We start from the raw sequence: 21,600 nt of genomic DNA on the forward strand, positions 1-21,600 counted from the left end.
GAATCACTAATAGGCCCGTACACCTGGCATGGGGATCCTCTTGAGGAGAAGTATTTTAGTAGCCACCCGGCTCCAATAAAAACAGTCTGGACCTAATCAGCCACATGTGAAACTTTGAGACAACTCCACCTTCATGCACCAGAAAACAGGCTGAGATCAATGTTGAGGACGGCACTTCAAAACTATAGTAAACCTAGACTGTAAACTTACTGCAACAAGAAAGGAGGGATAAGGGGAAGGAAAGTTTCTCATCTCACTCTAAAAAATCAACTAAACAACTACAAAGGCTTTTGTCCACAATCACTTTGCTTAAACATGTCTCAAGCAAGAGGAAATCTAAAAATTACTTGTGAGAACGTTCTGTGTTACAACAAAGCACATGTTCTTTCTTGGATCTAATCTTATTACAGCATTGTGTGGATGAACTCAGAAATCATTTTAATTAGATTTGGAGCCATGAAATATTGCTCATCACATTCAACAGACTACCGTTTACTCTGGAAGCTTAAAGCATGTGAAATCACACCCCATCTCTCAAGCATGTGCATTAGCTACAAGGCCAAATGCAATAGTTGCCATTCGAATGTTCCTTCTAAACAATGGCAAAATATGCCAAATACTTGGCTGCTTGAGTCTAAACCGTGTTGCTGATTGCCCAATGAGATAAAACATGAATTCAATAGCAACGTACCTAGCAGAGCTCCACCAGATTAAAGGAATCCAATAAAAATAAAAAAGCATCACATGAGCCTGAAGTAGTGTTGTCACGATACTGGAATTTCTAACTTCGATACGATACCTTGAAAAATATCGATATTCGATACCATTTTCGATACCACGGTGAAAAAAACTGCCACAATATTAAGGGGGTAATTTTTTTAATTTAAAGATAAATGTAACAAGTCGAGAACATGCGGTATATTTTACATGAACAAAAAAAATGTCTTGAGGTACTGCATTTGATTTATTTATTAATCTTTTATTAATCTTAGTTAAATGTTAATTGAAACTAACGTTTGCATGTACATTACATGTACTAATTAAAATCCAAAGTTCTATTTGTTAATTCTCATTTGCTTCATAACCAAAATATTTCCAGATATAGGGCCCTATGAAATCCGTTTTATTTTTCCCCAAATTCCGTTAAAACATTTTCTACGTTCAATTTTTTCCATTTTATTTTTTCTGGATTCCGTTTTTTTCCGTTTAAATTTTTCTGGACTCTTTTTTTTTAATGGTCAAATTAAATGCTATTAATCTAAAACCATGTCTAATTCATTAAAATCATGAAAATTATACAATTTAACATTTCATTTATTAAAAGTGTAACAAAAATGACACGTTTAGGGCCGTATGAAATGTTTTATTTTTTTCTCACCTTATGTTTTATTGTTACCAAATTCTGTGTTTTAGCATGTCTATTAGGCTATGTGAATGCATACAAACAATTTTTATTTATTCTTACATTAGCCTTATGAAATGTGTTTTCCCCCTCAGAAATTCTGTGTTGTGTATTTAAATTTTACTGGATATCAGATGAAGGCATAAAGCAATTTTAATTCATTTATATTTGAATTAATAAAAATTAAACATTTACATTTTTGGCAAATGAAGGGGATTTACTATTAAAATGTAAATATTTTGTGATTATTTCTTTAAAAAAAATTAACAGTAGTAAGTAGTAGTATTATGTACATTCTACTAAATAATAGTAATATAGCCTATTTCTGGCACACGGTCTTTAATAGGCTAAGTTAAACCGAACTTTTATTTTGACGGGTTGCCGTGAATACTTTTAAAGTTCTGTGTGTGTATGATATGACGCTAGTTTTACTCAAATTAAATGGTAAAATGCTCGTAAAGTGCCTTTCAGATCAGTTCTGGAGATATTGTTGATGTATTTATGTCCTCATTGAGACGGCAGACGCTGAAATCACCGCGAGCGCCACATTAGTAAACACAACCGCACATGCAGCACATTCACACAGAGACGCGCAGAACATGCAGGATTCATATTTAAATCGACTTTTGCAGCTTAATATTTACAGATACTAGTCCATAATCGCAATTTGATTTCAGTGTAATGACCTACTTTTGATTAATTCATCCAAACTTTGACAAATTCCGTGACATTCCGCGTTAAACTGTAAATTCCGTTTTTATGACTGGATTCCGCGATTCCGTGCGCGTTCTCTGCATCGCGGAGATCATAGATCCCTACAGATAACGCCCCTGCTGTGTTCTTTAACAACCAGAGCAGTCATCTTTCTATTCGCTTCACTTTTGCTATTTAACCAGAGCGAAGGAGACGAGTGCGGTCACGTGTGGTGCTTGTCCACGCGCCTTTGGAGAGAAGTGAAAGTGACAGCTCGGCTAGTATCGGTGTATCGATACTTCGGGAAATTAATATTGGTACCGTTCAGATATTTCAGTATCGATATTTATCGAAATATCAATATTTTTGACAACACTAGCCTGAAGGAGATTTCTAACATGTTTGGTTGGGGCTCGATAGCAGGCAGAGCTGTAAGTGAGTGATTTCATTACAGATTATTGGTGTATATTACCATTAAGAGGAAGGGAAGACCTCATGGTACACATACAATGCGTGAATGACTAAATGCATTGAGTCATCCTGTGCAGACAGAATGGAGAGTTAAGTATTCAGTCGTTTTGGCAACTAAAGTAGCAGCAAACAAAAGCATTTCATAGGATTTGGTGAAATATTTGAAAAACCTTGAAATCCCAGCAAATGTACGGTGACAATATATTTAATACAAAACACTCAAAATACACAGATCGAGGAACCAGCCGTCAATGCAATGACCATCGGTGCAAGCAGTGCAAATGATAACCATTAAATGTAATTCCAATTTAATCTATCCATACCAGCACTGTTTTCTCCAACCTTGATGCATATAAACAATAGCTTTCGGCTTGAACCACACTTAAAAGTTATCATTAGATTTCAAAAGAGCCATGCCTACTGCAAACAAATTACTGTCACTGTTTCTTGCATAAAAGAATGTTGCTAACAACTTTTGCACGAGTAAACTCAACATAAACATGTTTAGATTTAGATGCATGATAGTGGTGTCTGCAGGTCAAGCCACATTCCATTAAAACAATAAGCATATCACTAAGGTTTATGCACAGCTGGCTCTTATCGTTTCCAACTGTACTAGACACTTTGGACTTGTCTTATACTGATATTTACTGATGCATGAAGTTTGTTCGGTTTCTTACACTTTGTCTTGTTCCTTTTTGTCTCTGTTTCCCCATCTCATACTACATGCATCCACTTATAGACCTTCTTGGATTCAATTCCAACGATTTTTGGCATATTATTGGTGGCTAGCTGCAGCACCTCACTGACCAGACTACCACAAGTTCTCTGTCTGCTGTGAGTGATCGTCCTTGTGTTCTGTTTGCACTTGTAACTATTTATATGAAGGCCTACTTGTATGTTTACAACCAAACCTCTAGCTAAAAGTGCTATATTAAGCAAACATGATTTTTGTTATTATTTTTCGTAGCTTTATGTCATGTGATGTCAACATGGCGCCGCCCGTGTAGGAGAAAACAGCCTTTTTACAAAACTAGCATGGGAGAGACTCGTTGTGAACATTATTAAGTGATATTTCTCAAAATTGCTCTTAATTTGAGTGTAATCAGAAAAAATACTTGATGCTCCTTTAAAAAAAACTAAAACAAAAAAAGTTATCTCCCAACACCGGTAGGTGTGTCCAACAGAACCGATCAAAACGCCACAAATAAGGATTATGCACATGCCTCACACATTTTTGAGGAACTGATCCGGTTTTCAAACTATTCCTGGATCGTCAGCATTTTGAACAAAAAAAAGCCTTGCCCGACAGATCTCGAGCAGTGATTAACCTGCGGTTGTTGGAAAGCGTAACGTTACTCTAAATTTGCATGAATCTTGCCCCAACAGTCCTGCGGTTACAACACTGTCAGTGCATTTGAATAAGATTAAAGTGTTACTTACATAACGCCGTAACTTTTTTTCAGGTGGAGACTTTCTGAGCCACCCCGAGCACACCACATCTCCTCCGCTCATTTTCTCCTATCCTTCCAGGAAAACACGCGCTTTAAGTTTTGTGTCTCAGCCTGCAACACATGAAACCGAAGTCCCAAAATATGAGGTGGAAGTTGCGCCCAAATGTTTTCAGTGCGTGTATTAAAGCAAACACAAATACCGTCACTCCTGGTTTCCAGCACGTCCGCAGGGAAGAGCTTCCCGACAGCGATGAAGTCCTCTTCTCTAGCGAGAGGAATATATCAAAAACAGCGATATCCGTCTGTAGTTGAGCCCTCTTTTAATTTACACACTGTGTCGGTGTAACTTATCCGCTGTTTTCGTTTTTTCCCCCACAGCTGAAATGCAAGTTTGGCGTAGTGAAAGCTTTGCTTGATTACCTTATTTCAAAGTAAACCAAAACAGTTTCCTTGAAAATATATACGGTTTTTCCTTATTTTTCCAAAACATTATGGTCGCATTAGCACTGAAGTGCTTTTTGGGCTAGAAATCCGTCCCGATCGTCGACCTTCCCTCCAGTTTCACTCCCCACGGCTCTTGATTGACAAGCATAACCGTCGATACTTTCCCTAAACTCAGCCTCCTCTGGCCTCTGGAGGCAGGGAGAAGTCGCTCAAGACGGAGAATAGAGAGCATTACATCATGGGAAATGTAGTCTTGGAGTGTTATCCCGTCGGAGGGAAAACACTGGCTCCTATTACAAAGAATCGGTGCAAACAAATCCCAAATAAAACTCGCTTGAGTCCGGATTATGACTGCGATCATAAAGTAGTTGGAGTTTGATCTTTTTACTGATTCGACTGAGCCGCTTCACAAACTCACTCTGAAGGATGTGTTAATAAAAGTGTATATGATTATTATTATATTTTTATAATAGCTTTTCTATAATTATTTTATCTGCCAAAGCTTTAAGAAATCTAAACACGTGTTTGTGTTGTTTAATGTGACTGCAAATTATATTTTAGGCACTAAATTATTTTTTATATAGGCTATATATGTTTATACTGAAATGGACATTGCAGTAAACACCGCCATTAATAAAACCCAAAAAAGTAATGAACAGCCAGGCGTGTCTAGATTTAGCTTTATTGTTTAGAGCATGTAATATTCAAAACATGAAGACGTAATTACGTCAGTGCGTAAAAGAGTCACTGAATTTGCCTCTGAACCGAATCTTTAAATGAACTGTTCAAAAGAACCGAATCTCAGAAAAGAGTCAGACAGAGACTTCCAATAAAAATATAGCCAGTGCGTTACAAGTCTTGATACAGACTGCTTACCTACCAGAATTGTCAAAGTTTATGATGCTGACTAGTTGAGTATTTTATACAGGAGTTTACTGTTTACATGCTATACATTGGTTATTTATAAAAATGGCAGAAATGCAGACAGTGTTTAAGATAAATAAACACTAAAAAGCATAGGTACTAAAGTTTATATCACTGATAATTAGCAATATAATGATGAAAAGTGAACAGCTTCTTTCAGTAATGAACGTTGATGTTTGTGGGATTGGTATCTTTGGAATGTTATTGTAATGCTAAACGCCTTACTGGTTATCTCTGAAGCTTTGTGCCTACTCACTGCTTGTGATTTGCAGCTCAGAGCAAAGGATTGATTTAGTTAATTTTATCATCCTGTGATTCCAGGATGTGCCTATAATTTATAGCTATTAAGTATCTTTTTCTATGACATAAATACAATCAACACCTTGTTTGTTTTCTACCATTATTGATCTAAAAAACCCAGTTATAAGTGACTATTTAAATAGTTATTACAGTATAACAACAATTTCCAGGTCACAAAATAAAATGTCAGTGGGAGTGGCTTAAACTGTAGCAAAGACATGTGTAGATCTCAGTTGTTGAATAATTCAGAGTCATTGATTTTACCAAATGGTTTTAGAGACTGTGTGAGTGGCACAACGCTGTTATAAAGCGAATGGCTCTGGGGGGATTGAAGAACTAAAGGTGCCCACATTTGAAAACCACAAAGCCAACTTTGCTATATTAGTTCTCCAATTTAGAAATGTGCATCTAAGGAGTGCTTCACCACAGCCTTGAGTGTCTATTCTAAGCTAATGCACAAGGACAATGATGTTGTTCTGATTTTAACTAGACTTCATGCTCAAAAACAGAGTTGTGTTAGGGTTCACTAAAGGACAGGAGTGCAGTGGTTCAAACTGAGGACACTGGGATGTTGGGGGTGGACTTATGGATTGATAGCCACAAGGTGACTAACAAAGGTCTCATGCTCTGATAGTCAAAACAGACCTCCGCTTGATTATAGTCTTAGAACATCTCTTGAGCATTGAATATACACAGTATTAGCACTTGTTTTAATTATTGCTTTGAAGTTCAGTATAAAGCAATTTACATATTATAGTTTCTATTTTGTTGACTTTAAGTTAGTCATTTTTGTCATTTTTTATAACTTTTTTAAATATGTCTATATAGTTTTTCAGTTTTACTTAAACTAAAGTGAGAAATGGAAATAAATGTTTTATTTTTTTAAGTAATGAAAATGTATCAACGTATTTGTACTGAAATCAAATATGTCTTAATGTAACTGAACACTGAAAACTGAAATTTCAGCTTTTTTGATTTAACACTGAGCTTTCATACTGAAATTACACCTCTAACCTTGAAATAAAATAGCCAGTCTTTTCAAATGTTTTAACCAGTAAATGACCAAATCTGACAGTGACAAATTGTAACCTGCTTTTTAAATAACAAAATTAGACCATTTTCAGTTATGAGTCTTTACTATAGATCAAAACCATAAGTATTACATATTAACACTGTACAGCAAGAGATGGTGTCTTTTTGTGTAGCTAGTCCAATAATTGTGTAAAATCTGAAGTATTAAAAGGCACATAAAATTCACTTAAATCAAAAAAGTACTCCCTGAATGAATTAAATAACTTAATTGTAATTAAATAATTGACAAAAGAGATGTGTAATCCTCAAAGCAGAAGTTGGAAAAACTTCCAATTAAAATATTCATGCAAGTAGTTCACTGTATAGTGTGGTCCAAAAATATTTGCTTTAATTTTTAAAACCATTCTCTGCCTAATGATTTCCGTTTAGAAAATGAAACAATTAAGATTCCAGGATGAGGCCGTAATTATTACTGTATTCTGTAAAATTTATTGCATGCCCATTTCTGACCTATAGTACTCAAAGTGCTTCAATTAATTTCAAATGAATGTTAATGTAAAGGGGAAAAAGCGTGCAAACCTGAAAAAATTAAGACACATCTGTTCTGAGGTGGCACACTTATCCACATTGTGGGCAATCAGGACAAAAAAAAAAAAAGGAGTCCGGTGTTGTCAGTGGGACTGTCCAGTGCTCTGAGATATGTCTGTGACCCTTCCTTAGAAGACGAGTCTGCTGATGGTATTGAAGCCACCTCCTCCACCCCCACCTGAGGGCCCACAGCTGCCAGGAGGATCGTTGTCATCAGAACCGTTGGGTCGGAATGAGCAAGAAGCAGAGGTTGCTTGAAGAGCTCGAGCTCTGGCATTCAGCTCCTGCTCCTGGAAGGAAAAGAAACGAAGGGTTAAATCCATGACAAATAAGAGATACAGGAAAACATTTCATATTTTATTGAAAAACAATTTGACAAAACTTTTAGTTGAAAACGTCATGTGGAATAACAAAAAAAAAAATCATTACACCTTGAAAAAGTAAGAGTATATCTTAATATATTCAACAAAGCTTCAAATGTAAACTGATATATTTTAAGAGATGTATTGAACTTTACGAATAGCCATAAGGTTTTATAAAATAATTTAATGTCCTATGTTTTTCCCCCTTCATGTTTTTGTACCATATTACTTTAAGTTTTCATTTGCATTTGTTAAAATGACTTAGATTTGTGAAAATATTACCATTAAGGTTTTCTTTATTTGTGCTATCAGGACAGCTGAACCAACACAATAATTCATTTTAATTCAGAAATGCTGATTTAATTAAATTTGTATGGAAGTCTTATGAGAAATTCATGTACTTTTGAAAAAAGAAACAGACAAAACAAATGAGTGTTATGCCACTGACAAGATAACAGATTATACATTACAGTTCAAAAGTTGTTTTTTTTTCTGGGACGATTAATACCTTTATTCATCAAAGATGGATTAAATCCACAGTAAAACCTGACAATGTACCAAAAAACTATTTTAAATAAGTGTTGTTCATTTGAACTTTCTATTTATAGAAGAATCCGGAAAAAAATGTATCATTGTTTCCACAAAAATATGTAGTCAAATGTTTTCAACATCGATAATAATAAATAATGTTCCTTGAGCATCAAATCAGGAAATTAGAACAATTTCCGAAGATCATGTGACAATGAACACTGGCGTAATGGCTGCTGAAAATTCAGTTTTGCATCACAGGAATAAAATATATTTTTAAACTTATTTTAAATTGTAATAGTATTTCAGAACATTACCTTTATTAATTGTATTTTGTTCAAATAAATGTAGCCTTGGAGAACATAAAAGAGCACCACAGGCAAAGTACAATATTCACACCTGTAGGAAGAGTTTGTTGTCTTTGGTAATGGCATCCATCAGCTCCTTCTGCAGGGGCGGCTCTCCACTCAGTCTTGAGCCATTTACAACTGGCCCAGAATTGCTTGGTTGTCCACTGACCTCTTGCTTCCTGTAGATCAGGACATAGGCTGTGTCCTTAGGGAAGCGACAGGTGACATTCTGCAGTGACTCAAAGTTTGTAAAAGTCACTCGGCTGTCATTAAACAAGAACCAGTCCGTGGACTTGTGGTCAGCGCATCCCATCTCCTCCTGTGAGGCTGTCGAGCTCTCTGATAGGCTGGAGCTTTCCATGGTCTTAGAACTTGGGTGAGCTACATAACCATCAGTGCTACTCACATTCCTTCCATACGAGTAGTAGTGACCGCTCTCGGAGGACATCCCAGAATGCACTACAACAGAACTCAAAACATACGGCACTGACAGCATCTCCGAATCACTGTCATTTGCCTCGCTATTTGTTCTGTTTTCTGTCATCCCATCCTCCTTTTGAGAAGGCTTGAGCTTCTTAGCTAGATTCTCACCACTCTCGGGGGAGTCAGATGAGGAAGACGTAGCTGCAGTTGAGGAAGATGATGAAACGGAGATACTATGTTGGCGTAAAGGCAGGCTCATGTGCTGCGGAATGCCTACACTGTCCAGGATCTTGCGACGGACGTGGCAGGTGGCATCGTACGAGAAGCGCAGCAGAGTCAAAATGAGGTACTCAGGTGCCGCCACCACCTGCATGACCTTCTCGGCCCTCTGCAGTGAGCCGCAGCGTTCACAGAAGTAGCAGTTCTCGTTCTCTAGGATTTCTGGAGCTAGGAAATAGTCGACCAAATCTGGTACAGACAGTGTGGGCTCCACCACTGGCCTCTCCATCCTGGTTCCTGCACCTTCTTTTACTGAGCCCTCTGAGGATTCACTGCCTCCATTCACCGCCCCTTGGCAGGGTCCCACAGAGGAGGAGCTATTGTGCTCATCGGTGGGACCGTGGCACTTGGACATCGAGGGGCAGAAGGCAAGAGAGAGGTCTGTAAATGGCTCCTCTTTTTCTGACAGGCTGTGGCATTGCAGGCAGCAGATGGCTGTAGAGAGTCGACCACCAAACATGCGCTCCACTAGAGTGCGACCATCTTCCTTGGCTGCAACAGGATCTGGATGCGATGGCATATCAGCGACTGGCTGACTTACAGCATTGGGAAAAGTTTCAGCAGAAGTGGTTGCAGGTTCAGGTTTTGGGCTGGACACCTGAAGAGCTGAGAGAGTCTTCTCTTCTTCATGCAACCTTAATATCACATAGGAAGACAGAACAAAACAAATACATGAAATGCATGAACTCCCCCTGCTGTTGTAAATAGGAAAACGCATTTTATTGTTTTTTAGGGCTGTAATCAATAACAAAAATAGTCAATCACAACGAATCTCATATTTATTTGTAGTCAAATTATTATTACAAAATTATGTACATAAATGTTGTTTCGTTAACACAGAGTATATCTGAAAGTCTGCAGTTACTGAATAATATATAGCCTAATTTGGAAAGCAGCGTTTCTCATGTGGACGTCTGTAAAAATAAATCTGCATGTCTTTTCATGTGACAGTTTTACCCTATGAACCCAGAGATGCATTTGTCATGTGGTCAGTCACATGTAAACAAAATGTTATTACTTAGACAAGTAATAAATCAAATATTAATTTAATCCAATATCCTATTTATTTATTTAAATATCCCATCTAACAGTCCCGTCTTGCATTTTCTTCCATAAAATGATGGATGTCATTTTAAAAATGACACAACCTCTTATTTACATAAGGTAAACATCTGACCAAGCAATTTGGTTGACTAGTAAAATGATCGCTGTGCAAGCCCTAAAATATATAAATGTATATAATACATATGTACAAATTGTATCGCATAGTAGTGAAGCAGTGACATGATATTATTCTTATAAACAGTTACCAGCAATTTAATAATAAAAATGTCCGTATTTAAAACATTTTTAATTATTTTTTTGGATTAATCCCTGGATTCGGACAGTGAATTTTTATGCGGGTGGCAGGAGAAAAACACACATTCTGGATTCTAGATGGCAATAAAAAAAAAAAAAAAAAAACTTATGTTAAAAAAATATGTTACTGCCAAATGAGAAACGAGGACGATCAAACTTTCCCCACACTTTATGGACTTTTATTTGACCAGCTTATATTGAAGCTGACTGGCTGTCCTCTGATGGGCTTCTTTTTAATGTCTGTGCAAATTGTTTCACTTGCAGTTTACTTGCTCACTTATACTTTACACTCCTTGAGCTAGGAAAAAAAATATTATACCCTTATATAACAAGGGTACTTTATCCATTATTCCTGACAAACAGGAACCTGAATAATACTGTGTGTTTGTGTATGTGAATATGTATCGAAGACTGATGTCTGCTGGTGCTCTTGCAAAAGTTCAGCTTGTTCTGATTGGTCTTCGGGAATCATGTAACAGAATAAAGCAGTTTTAACATCAAATTGAATGAATGTGTTACCATAAACTGTCCTAATAAAGTTTCAAAATCAGCTCAGTCTGGCATTAAGCATTTATGCCTAGAGCAACTCTTAAACATACATCGTTCTTGCCATAGCCATTTTCTGAGTTTACCTGTCCAGCAGAAAGCGCAAATACTCTGAGCAGTCTTGCTGGGATCCGCCTGTAAACCAAGGCGGCCGAGAACCCTCCAAAAAACTCCTTGGAGAAAATGCTGCTCTCTGGTGGGAAAATATCATGATAATAAATCACCAGCAGGTATGCTTAAAACTCTCATTTAACACACCTACCCAGCAATGCCAAGCACTGCAACGTTTCAAAGGACACACAGGAAACTGCACAGAAGATAAGCATACCTGTGTGTGGGCCAAGAAGGCAAAAAGAAGCTGGAGCTTCTTCATAAGGGTGTTGCTGCCATTCAAATGCAGAGACATAACATGCCGTCTGAAACTTTTAAAGAGAGACTGTTAGAGCTAAGAAATGTCTTGCAGTTGAAAAAGTATTATAAATATTTAAATGCCTGAGGATCATTTTATGATGTTTTACATTGTGTTTACAATCAAATATTAAAACCATCACGGTAAAAACGTAATGCTGTCTGCATATGGAGAATGTTAATGTTGGATTAATTACAGTAGAACAGTTGAGAAAGAGATCAGATAATATGCAATAGATTTAAAACTTACTCAGTAGCCATAAATAAAATTTGGATGATGCTGTTCATGTAGCATGTGTTGCCCAGATTCACAAGTCCCGTCTTCCCCGTTTCTGATTTTCCTGTGATCTTAAGCAGGCCTGAGGCAAATGAATTTGACTGAGAGGTCCAGGCACTTCGGTTCAGAACAAATTTGATCTTCTCCTCATTAGGTTTAGGTAGTTCCTACAACAGAACCAGGGGTGGATATAAAACAGATGAGGCATTGAAAAACACTACTGTTCTGAAGTTTGTGTTCAGTGAGGGTTTCTTTTTTTTTTTTAAGAAATTAAGTATGCATTAAATTGAACAGTGACAGAAAACATATTTACAATGCTACAAACAATTTCTATTTTAAATAAGCACTGTGCGTTTGAACTTTTAAAGACTCAAAGCACAACAATGTTTCTTGAGCATCAAATCAGCTTATTAGAATGATTTCTGAAGGATCATGTGACACGGAAAACTAGAGTAATGGCTGCCGAAAATTCAACCTTGCCATCACAGGAATAAATTACATTGAAAACATTAAAATAGAAAACTTTTATTTTAAATTGTAATATTCCTCAATATTGGAGTTGTTACTATATATTTTTCATCAAACAAATGCAGTTTTGAGGAGCATAATAGACTTCTTTCAAAAACATTAAAAACCTTACAGAACCCCAACATTTGAGCAACACTGTATAAAATTAGTTTTTACAAGCAAGGACAACATGCTAAATAAATCCATCAGTGGTACACAAAGCATGTTCTTTGTTTTGCATAGAAGTTAGTTCATAAGGGATAAAACCAGAAATTCCCTGTCTTATCTCTTACTTTAATGGATTCAAGAATGCTGTCATAGAGGTCTGGGAAGCCGGAATATTGGTACATCATGCAGTGGACGAGTTCTGCAAACTGCAGCAGAAAGGTTTTGCTGTTGGGAAGGCCGTCGTTCTTCAAAGACTTTACAAGTGGAACTATATGAGGAACCACCTGGTATAAATGACAAGAGTTATATGATTCACATCACATCGAAATGCAAATATTACAATTCTAAAATCAGATACTAAAAACCACAGCTCCCTAAAAGCACTACAAACATTTGCAATGCTCTAACTCATTTGAATATTAAAAGAAAAAAAGAAAGTGGAGCAACGTTCATAATGGCCTTACTAAGTGGAAGGCTTCAGGAGAGTGCTGGAAACTAAGCAGCATGTGTGAAAGAACCACCAGTGCTCCCTGTCTCACAATGGGATACCAGAGACGATTAAAGACCTGTAAACAGAAACAAAAACAAATCCATACACATAAACGCACAGAAAAGCCTCTTCCAGGCAGGTCACAACAACCAATTTTTAGGCATCAAAGAAAAAAATTGTTAAAGGTGGGGTAAGTGATTTCTGGTAGACAATGTTTATATTTCAAATCACCAAAACAAACACTCCCCCCTACCCTAAAAGGGTCTCGCCCCTATTTTGATAGCTCCGCCCCACACATACGTTCGCAACCCAGGCAACGATTAGTTCTGTGAAATAAAGCAAAACCAATGTTACTGACCTATCAAGAAGAAACAAGGCAACCTCGGCGTCTGATCGCAGGCCGCTCCTTGAGTTCACTCCAGCACTGGAAAGCTGATCCGATATTTACACGGGTCCAACTTCTTGCCTTATCGTAACACCGTGTCTACACCGGATGCGAGCAGCATGGCGCGACAAAATACTATATAGCTCATTATAATCAGTGATGCTGTCTACACTGGATGGAACACGACAAACCCCCGACAGTCTTTTGTTTTTTGTTTCCGCAGATGTTTTCCTCTTTTGTATTTTTTTTATCCGTCATCTCTATCTTTCTGTCATTGCTCATCTCGGCTAATGTCCGTCCTGTGCACTGAGCGCTCTCTCCTCTGCATCATGTGTAAACACACCCCTTACTGCTGATTAGGGATGTAACGATTACCGGTTTGACGATAAATCATGATAAAATTCCCCGCGGTTAGTATTACCGTTCCATATTTTAATTATCATTAAAACCGTATTCGATTACCGTGATTTAAACAACTCGCGATAAATAAATACTGTCCAGCATAAAGCAGAGTTTTCAGTAACAGTCTCACGAGCGCACGGCAGCACAGTAGTTTCGTTCTGAGTGAAAATAGGGCGGAAAAGCTGGGAGGTTTTAAAAGAGTGCTAAGGGAATTACACAAATTAATATATCAATGAATTAATCATATGAATGTACCTCTGAAGGATCTGACTGTCTTCAGAAACAATTCGATGGCATTTTGTTTTCATCTTAGCTCCATGTAAAACCTAAAGGAAGTGTTCGCGGAGTTCACAGGAATCAGCTGTAATTCAGCTTTTCCGTATAAAGCGCCACCTGCTGCCAGAGAGTAGATTTACAGACACTTATTTACATTCAGCCTGTGTGCAGTTACTGTCTGGCCAAAAAATTGACCAAATTTGCATGACCTGCTGTAAATTTTAACCGGTTGATGAAAAACAAACTTATGTACATTTAAACAATTCAGATATGCTATATAGGATTATTTATGGAGCCGATAAAATACATATAATCATTTATTAATTATCATTTTAATTTAACCCTTTTCTTTAAAGGCTGAAATGTGTGGTCTACCTTTATGTTAAACTTTTTCAAAGCTTTATTTGAACATTTACATTATTTATTTGAACATGCTATTAAACTGGTGTCAGTCAAATTGTCATTTAAAGTCCAGACCTCACTGGTAATGTTATTGTTTTAGTGATTATGCAAACAAAAAGTCATTTTATTTGCTGTTTGTTGATTTTTAAGTATGAAACTTGAAGTGATTTATGTTTCGGTACTTTTTGAACATCTCCAGCACATTTTAACAATACCGTGATAATACTGATAACCGTGATAATTTTGGTCACTATAATCGTGATTAGAAATTTTCATACCGTTACATCCCTACTGCTGATTGGCTACAAGTTTGTTTTGGTACTCGGCCAGACTCAGTTTTCTAACGCGTTTTTGAAAAAATACATACCCCACCTTTAATAAACTAAATTCTGAACCATTGCACTTCGCAATACTTTCTACAAACCAGAACTCTAATGTTGGTGTTGCTTGTAATTCTCTAAATATGTAACTTTGAAAGCTCTTTTATGAGATTAGTTTACACACAGTACACACACACACAAACCTGTTCAATTTTGAGTAGTGTGACATCTATGAGGATGGTGAACTTTTGAACAGCAGCAAGTCCCTTTAATAAAGCAATGACCCAGGTGTCCACATGATTGGCTAGAGGCCAGGACAACCAGTCAATCATCCTGAAAAATATATAGAGAGAAAACAGGGTCAGGGCAGGCAAGATATAAAATAAAAGCCTTACATAAGCGTAACAGCGCCATAAAAAAAAGAAAACTGGCAACATTTTGACCTCAACATTCAACCCTAGAAAATAACAACAAAACAAACACTAATCATTTAAAGTCTGTTGAGGCATGATAAATACTACACTCTTTCTAAATGACTTGCATAAATGTAATTACCACATACTTGAAGCACACAAGAACTAGAGAAAACAACATGATGGCAGTTGAATCAAGGGGTTAGTCGTTTAAACGGACACAAAAGCACTATTCACCAGCTTTACACAGGGCGTAAACACAGTCTGACCTGCAGAGTGCTTGTGTCATACTGGCATCTTTAACATTCTGGTCAGTGGTGAGGCTTTTGATGAGGACTGTGATCATTTGAAGAGGGATGTGCTGGACCAGGCTTGCTAGAGCAATAGAGGGTTCAAATGAAGGGTCTGAAATAAAAATAAATACATTGTGGAATGATTATTAGGGAGCATTGCATGATTAGGATTTCATATTTTTCATGTGCATATACCATATTTAGGATTTTTTAAAGGGGTCATTTCATACATTTATTTATTGTTTGACTGACTTATTTTGTCCTGACTGACTGTTTATTGTCCTTTCATGTTTCTAAGATTTTTTTGCATTAAAAAAACTGCTGTAATACAGGTTTAAAAAAAAAAAAAAAAAATTCCACCCTTTCTGACCATTATAACTGAATGGCCTGTTGTGTTGCTGCTGTGAAACACCCCTTGCTTTCAGTCATTATTTCAAAATGTTAACAGAATATGACCGATTTCAAATACAAATCCTCCTCAAAATTCTGCAGAAATAGTAAATGCATACTTGCCAATTCTCACTCACACATATAGTCTAATCAGGATTATATTAAAAAGTGAGACTATTATTATTATTATTATTATTATTATGCTTTTAGAGGTTCCTCAGACCATTCAAACTTCATGCATATTAAAAAAGTGCAGCAGGCACTGCATATTACAATTTTATATAAAATAAAAAAACTAATGTTTTAAAATATTAAAAAAAGGAATTGTTTAATATTTTTAAAAGTATTATAATTATGTAACATTAACACATAAAAATACACTTTTTTAAATATTTACTTAAATCTGTGGGAATGCTTCAAATAGATATTTTAAGATTTCAACAATTTACCAAAACATTCACATGTTCATGGTTCTCTGCTGATGGTTAATGGTCACATGACATGCAGGTAAACAAAATATTTAACCAAATTTTTGATCATTTGTTTGTATTATTCTGGTTGTTTTTATTTTTAAAATTACAAATTTCTTTTCATTTTACATTTTTACAATTAAAAAAACTGTTTGGGGAAACCCTGAATTATGAAGATTAAACAATCTGTCATTATTTACTGACTCTCATGTCCATATGTCTACTATAGTCATTTTTTAATGATATTTTTATAGTGCTTCTGCATTCTTTTTAAAGCTCCATTCATTCTAATTTCCTTAATTGAAAATATCACCCCAAGAGGAATCATAGCTTACTGACCTATGGATGAGATGATGGCAAACACCTCCTGCAGTGATGGTAACAGCGTGGCCGGCTCTGCTTTCCAGATGCCCTGCAGCAGCACACTCACCCTGGTCACCTGGGTCACATACTCCCGCAACTCCTGCTCTTCAGTGGCAGGACAGTGGAAATACGCAAAGGTGCGCACAAGCTGCTGACAGAACAGAACTCCAGCCTTCTCTCGAGGGACGCACTGAGGGAAGTCCGTCAGTATGGTGGCCAGCTTGGCACATGTTCCTGGTTCTGGCCGTTCACAGATGATGCGTAGGACCTCCGTCTGTAGCAGCGGTGCCAACTCCAACACAGCCGGGCAGCTGATGAGCAGTCGGAGGGAACCGTGAAGAAAGTCCAAGATGGCAGGGTCTCTGCGGTCTAGAGAGCCATAGCCCTGCTGCAGGAGACCAAGCACGTATTCCTTGCTGAAGAAGCGTGCAAACTCATCACGATGGTAACGTGCGTATGCTTCTTGCACTTGAAGGCCAACCTGTCTCTGAAAAGCATCCTCGCCCAGGAGAATAAGGCGGGTGGTGAGATGGTACAAGGCGTGGCACTGCTCCTCGGTCACTTCCTTTTCTGCAGCCTCCATCACTTTTTTCACAATAGCCCGTTTGACAGTCAGAGGATGGGAGGAGCTGACCAGCGCTTCTAAAATCTTATCCATGGTTGGATTGAATTGCACCACAGGAAAGGTGAGGTATGCCAATAGATCTGTAACTCTAGATGAGAGAATTATATTATTTCTTGTGTCAAAATATTAGTCATGTCTGGCCATACATCATGTGAGGTAGCTTTTCTCAAAAAAAAAAAAAAAGTTGGTGAAATTTGATGGCAAGATTTGATTGTTTGTGAAATTTGATAGCAATTTCTGAGTGAAAATAGCTTTTTTAGTGCATATTTACACTATACGCATTCACACATTTAATAGATGCTCTATCTTTTACCTTCCTGTATACGTTTCTGAAACAATAAATTCAGTGGCATAAACTTTCTTCCACCCCACAGTTAAATTTTTTTTTTTTAATAACTATATCGAAATATACAAAAAATTAGCTAATGTTAAAACGAATGTTAATGAGAGTATTTCACCCAATTTCTAAGAAAAAATTACAAATAAAAAGTCATTTATCGCCAAACTTCTGTATTATTCTGCATATTTTCATATAAATATTTGAATTCTTTAAAGAAAAGTTTTGTCCATTGGTGTTTGGTGATGAGTTTTTGGCTCAAGGTCTGCATTTAAAGTCACACCAGAGGTGTTCAGCTGGGATCAGGACTTGGCTTTCTGCAGACCAGTCAAGTTCTTCCACACCGACTGAACCAATCATGTCTTTTTGAACCGTGCCTTTTACACAGAGGCACTGTCATGTTAGAATAGAAAAGGGTCCTGTCCAAACTGTTGCTATAAAATTAGAAGCACACAATTCCCTAGAATATCATTATATGCTTTAACATTAAGCTTTGTACTCATAGAAGTTACTAAAGTAGTCAAACATGTTCATTAGAAGGGGGTGACCCAATACTTTTGGCAATATATTGTAGCTGGGGACTACTTTCAGGCGCTGTGTAATATCATTGCGCCTGCTGCACTCATGGTACAGCAGCAAAGTTCCTTGATTATTACGCAAGGACAAGAGTATAGTTCCTAGCCATATCGGCCTAGAAAATTGCAACTTTTAATTTTCCGTCGGTCTTAGTGCACGATGTAACTACAGAAGAGTCACACTTTAAATAGGAAAATTATCGAAACTCTTTGGTCATTTTTGAGCGAGATGCTAATGGTATAATCCGATTCAATGATCTATGCTAAGCTAAGATAAAAGTGCTACCGCCAGACCCAGAGATCGGCTGAATGGATTCAAAAACGGTAAAACTAAACTGTTCAACTCTTGGGGAGTTGTAAAATGAGCCTATTTCCAAAAAAAGCGGAGTGTTCCTTTAAGATAATGATTTCATGTAACCCTCTTATAACTCTGTTTACAGTCTTTATGCTTTTAACGCTGACAATTCTTGGCATAAATATAACACTGACATGAATATTCAAATTAAAGATTTAAGTTAAAGCATGTTTAAATTAGTTAAAGATAAAGTAGTACGTCTTTAAGCACTCCTAAAAATGACAAATTCCAACTGCTAATATTATTTAATATCTTACCTATGTAAACAATGGTTTTCTACCAAATAAAAAAAAAATAATCAACCCTAACATGTGTATTTATTGTCTGTTACTCCCCCGAACAGAGTATTTATTTGAAAGAATCAAAATCATGTTATTGTTTGTTGAAACTGTTTTCTCTAAAGCTGTCATTAAGATAAAGCTACCTGCTACTCTGCTAGCTAGCTTCGCTAATACAAATAAGTAAAACAGCCGTTTAGTAGGACGACGCAATAAAACACGAAGCAGAAAAAAATTGCACACAGTTTACAGGTTAAATATCTGTTCTGTTCCCATCGTTATGGACAACATCAGCAACTAAGTGGCTGATTTAGGAATCGAAACAAAGCAGATACACACAAATACCACAGCACTGACTTAGCAAAAACAAGAACTACTCGCCTGTCCTTTCTCAAAGATGTCAGCAACGATCGACACTCACCAAATTACGGCATTCCGAAAATGTCTAGGTACAGAATTGGAAATAAATCACATCAAAAGTCGAAATACATATTTTTAGGAGATTAATGTTGTGAGCTGCTTGTAAACTGCGACCTCTTTCAATCAGCTGTTGAAACACATACGTCATCTGAACGCGCGCAAATGATGTTAGGACCCCACACTTGCGTCCAACATATTGCCACGCCGAGGCATACATCGTTCATTCTTAGAATAATTAATTCATCTTAATAATAATTCTTAATTCACCTTATCCGGTTGGCTTAATCTACTTTTTTTTTTTTCTTGTCAAGTGTTCTTCTTCATTATTGCAAATAATAAAGACATATTATTATATTGAGTAGAATGGCATCCGTTAATTAATTACATTAATAAATTGATTAAATAATAATTTGAAAAATCATATTAATAACAAATCATATAAATGATACTATAAAATCATAAATAATAATAAATCATATAAATAAATTAAACAAAATGAAAGTAATACATTTAATATGACTTTGATTCAAGTCACAGATTTGGCTATAGATATCTTACATGTCTTGTTCTCTTTTATCCTCTTGTGTTCGAGATTCACCTATGGGAAGGGTATCCGTGCCTGACCTCTGCAGAAGCATCCAATTGCACCAAGTCTGGCTTGACAGACAGGAGCGCGTGTCCAATGGCAGGTAAGGGACCGCCCCTTAACCGAGCACAAAAAGCCCCCACACGCGCTACCTTTCCTTAGTTGAAATTCGCTTCTCGCGACCTCTGAGTTTTACTCACAGCTCGTTGGTTTTGACTTCACTTAACCGTCTACAGGAGGACACATCTCTGGATCAGCCTCCGCCAGGCGTGATTTTCAATTTACCAGGTCAGCTGTTTTTATTCTGCAAGCTGCCCACGCTCGCACTATTACTAGGCTGACCGCCTCTTACCTGTCCTTTTCCATTGTCCGTTGTTATTGGCGCTTTCCTAATCGAGTCCGGTTACCACCTTGGACAACCTGTCGCGAGCCTGCCCGGCCGCGTGCGGCGCCCTCATCACCGTTAGGGATCCCCATTCCCTTTTTTGCAGTGTTTGCATGGGTCTTCAACACGTTCAGGAAGCCATCAATTTAAATAAATATATAAATAATCATACTCCTGCCTCAGAGGCTCAAGGTGGCCGACACACAGGGATATTGTGCCGGCCGATCCCCATTTCATTGGCGGGCCGCTCCTTGAGTTTTATGAGCGAGCGGCCACTCGTCTCAGTATTGAATGGCCAGCACCTTTAATGCGTCGGACCAGGAAAATGACTAGTTTTCTCTGCATGTGCAAAACACATGTGCTTTAGCATCAAATGGTTCGTTTTTCTGCGTCCATTCATCAGGCCTCTTATTAAGCCCTAGCTTTGGCAGTAAGAGCCCTCAGCGTTTCCTCCCTGCCATTCGCTTACCAGCAAACTGCTGGTCGATATGGGATAACAACCGGAGAATGGATTGCCATCACACGCGTTCTCTGGTAGGAGTTATTCACGGGAATACAGTGAGAAAAAGTGCACAAGCAGTGTCACCACACAGCTCCCTTCATACTTCTCTCACAAATTATATAAAGACTTCGGTCTCCGTGTTGCCCAACACATAAAAAAAACAATAAATATATAAATCAAACAAATCACATGCATTCGTTAATAAGAGAGAACATCTCTTTACAGCCCCACATGTCATCCCTTCTTCACCCACGAGATGGCACCATTGTACCACAAATGAGCGAACCGGCCGAACTAGCAGCTCGAAGCAGTTCTCCGGTGTGTGTGGGGATGCTCGCGAATCACGTGACAGTCTGGCTGTTTTTATCAGCTCCTGGAAGGGTGATTCACACTATGACGAAGGGGTTCAGACTTCAGTTTGCAAAGACCCTACGTTTCAACGAAGTTCTCTCTTCTCATCCGGAAGAGAGCTCTGCTCACATTCTGAAAGACGAAATCTCCTTCCTCATCGAGAAAGGGGTTGGTCTCCCTCGCACTTGAGCGGACAGGGGCTTTACTGTTCGTTATTTCCTAGTTCCAAATAATGACAGTTCTCTCCGTTTTATTCTGGATCTCATTGCTGAACAAACATTTGAGGAAATACAATTTCCGAATGTTAACACACGGCTCTCTCTTACGTTCAGTAATCGATTGGTTCACATCATTCGATCTAAAAAGATGCTTTTTCCCACATAAGCATTTATACTCTGTACAGGGAATTCTTTCATTTCGCCTACCAAAGCATGTGCTAAGAATTCACAGTTCTCCCTTTTGGGCTC

General features: G+C 37.5%; 2 protein-coding genes across 8 annotated transcripts in view; both read right to left on the bottom strand.

Annotated features, from left to right (window-relative positions):
• Positions 1 to 4,864, bottom strand: part of LOC306873083 (GRB2-associated-binding protein 1-like) — a 97,520-nt gene extending 92,656 nt beyond the window's left edge. For 3 of the 4 annotated variants that reach the window (XM_079422102.1, XM_079422103.1, XM_079422101.1), the window contains exons 1-2: positions 4,221 to 4,671; positions 4,010 to 4,131 (exon numbers count right to left, since the gene is read on the bottom strand). In XM_079422102.1, coding sequence (XP_079278228.1) covers positions 4,010 to 4,081 — 72 coding nt within the window. In that variant the 5' untranslated portion in view covers positions 4,082 to 4,131; positions 4,221 to 4,671. Of the gene's footprint in view, positions 1 to 4,009; positions 4,132 to 4,220 lie in introns of all 4 variants that reach the window. The other variant, XM_079422104.1, reaches the window with a different exon arrangement.
• A 1,945-nt stretch (positions 4,865 to 6,809) lies between these two features.
• Positions 6,810 to 19,465, bottom strand: LOC306872552 (ubiquitin carboxyl-terminal hydrolase 38-like). 4 transcript variants are annotated; one of them, XM_079421157.1, is made up of 12 exons: positions 19,424 to 19,465; positions 19,271 to 19,334; positions 16,696 to 17,432; positions 15,473 to 15,608; positions 14,994 to 15,123; positions 12,980 to 13,081; positions 12,641 to 12,799; positions 11,814 to 12,007; positions 11,484 to 11,577; positions 11,242 to 11,348; positions 8,598 to 9,885; positions 6,810 to 7,598 (listed from the first exon to the last, which is right to left on the bottom strand). In XM_079421157.1, exons 3-12 carry the CDS (start codon positions 17,375 to 17,377, stop codon positions 7,437 to 7,439), a joined length of 3,054 nt encoding a protein of 1,017 aa, XP_079277283.1. In that variant the 5' UTR covers positions 17,378 to 17,432; positions 19,271 to 19,334; positions 19,424 to 19,465; the 3' UTR covers positions 6,810 to 7,436. The 4 variants fall into 4 exon arrangements, with proteins under 4 accessions (XP_079277283.1, XP_079277284.1, XP_079277285.1 ...); XM_079421158.1 differs by having other exon boundaries at positions 16,696 to 17,424; positions 19,424 to 19,452; XM_079421159.1 differs by having other exon boundaries at positions 19,311 to 19,334; positions 19,424 to 19,438.
• Between the last annotated feature and the right edge of the window lie 2,135 nt (positions 19,466 to 21,600).

This window comes from Barbus barbus (genome assembly GCF_936440315.1).
Source record: "Barbus barbus genome assembly, chromosome: 7".
Classification (NCBI taxonomy): Eukaryota; Metazoa; Chordata; class Actinopteri; order Cypriniformes; family Cyprinidae; genus Barbus; species Barbus barbus.

Bases quoted from the DNA above. Each gene is read 5' to 3' on its own strand.
- LOC306872552 (XM_079421157.1), bottom strand. From the start codon at position 17,377: ATGGATAAGATTTTAGAAGCGCTGGTCAGCTCCTCCCATCCTCTGACT. The intron at 15,124-15,472 runs GTCAGACTGTGT...TATATTTTTCAG, and splicing joins ATGACACAAGCACTCTGCAG to GATGATTGACTGGTTGTCCT. The intron at 12,800-12,979 runs GTAAGGCCATTA...CATTTATACCAG, and splicing joins CTCCTGAAGCCTTCCACTTA to GTGGTTCCTCATATAGTTCC.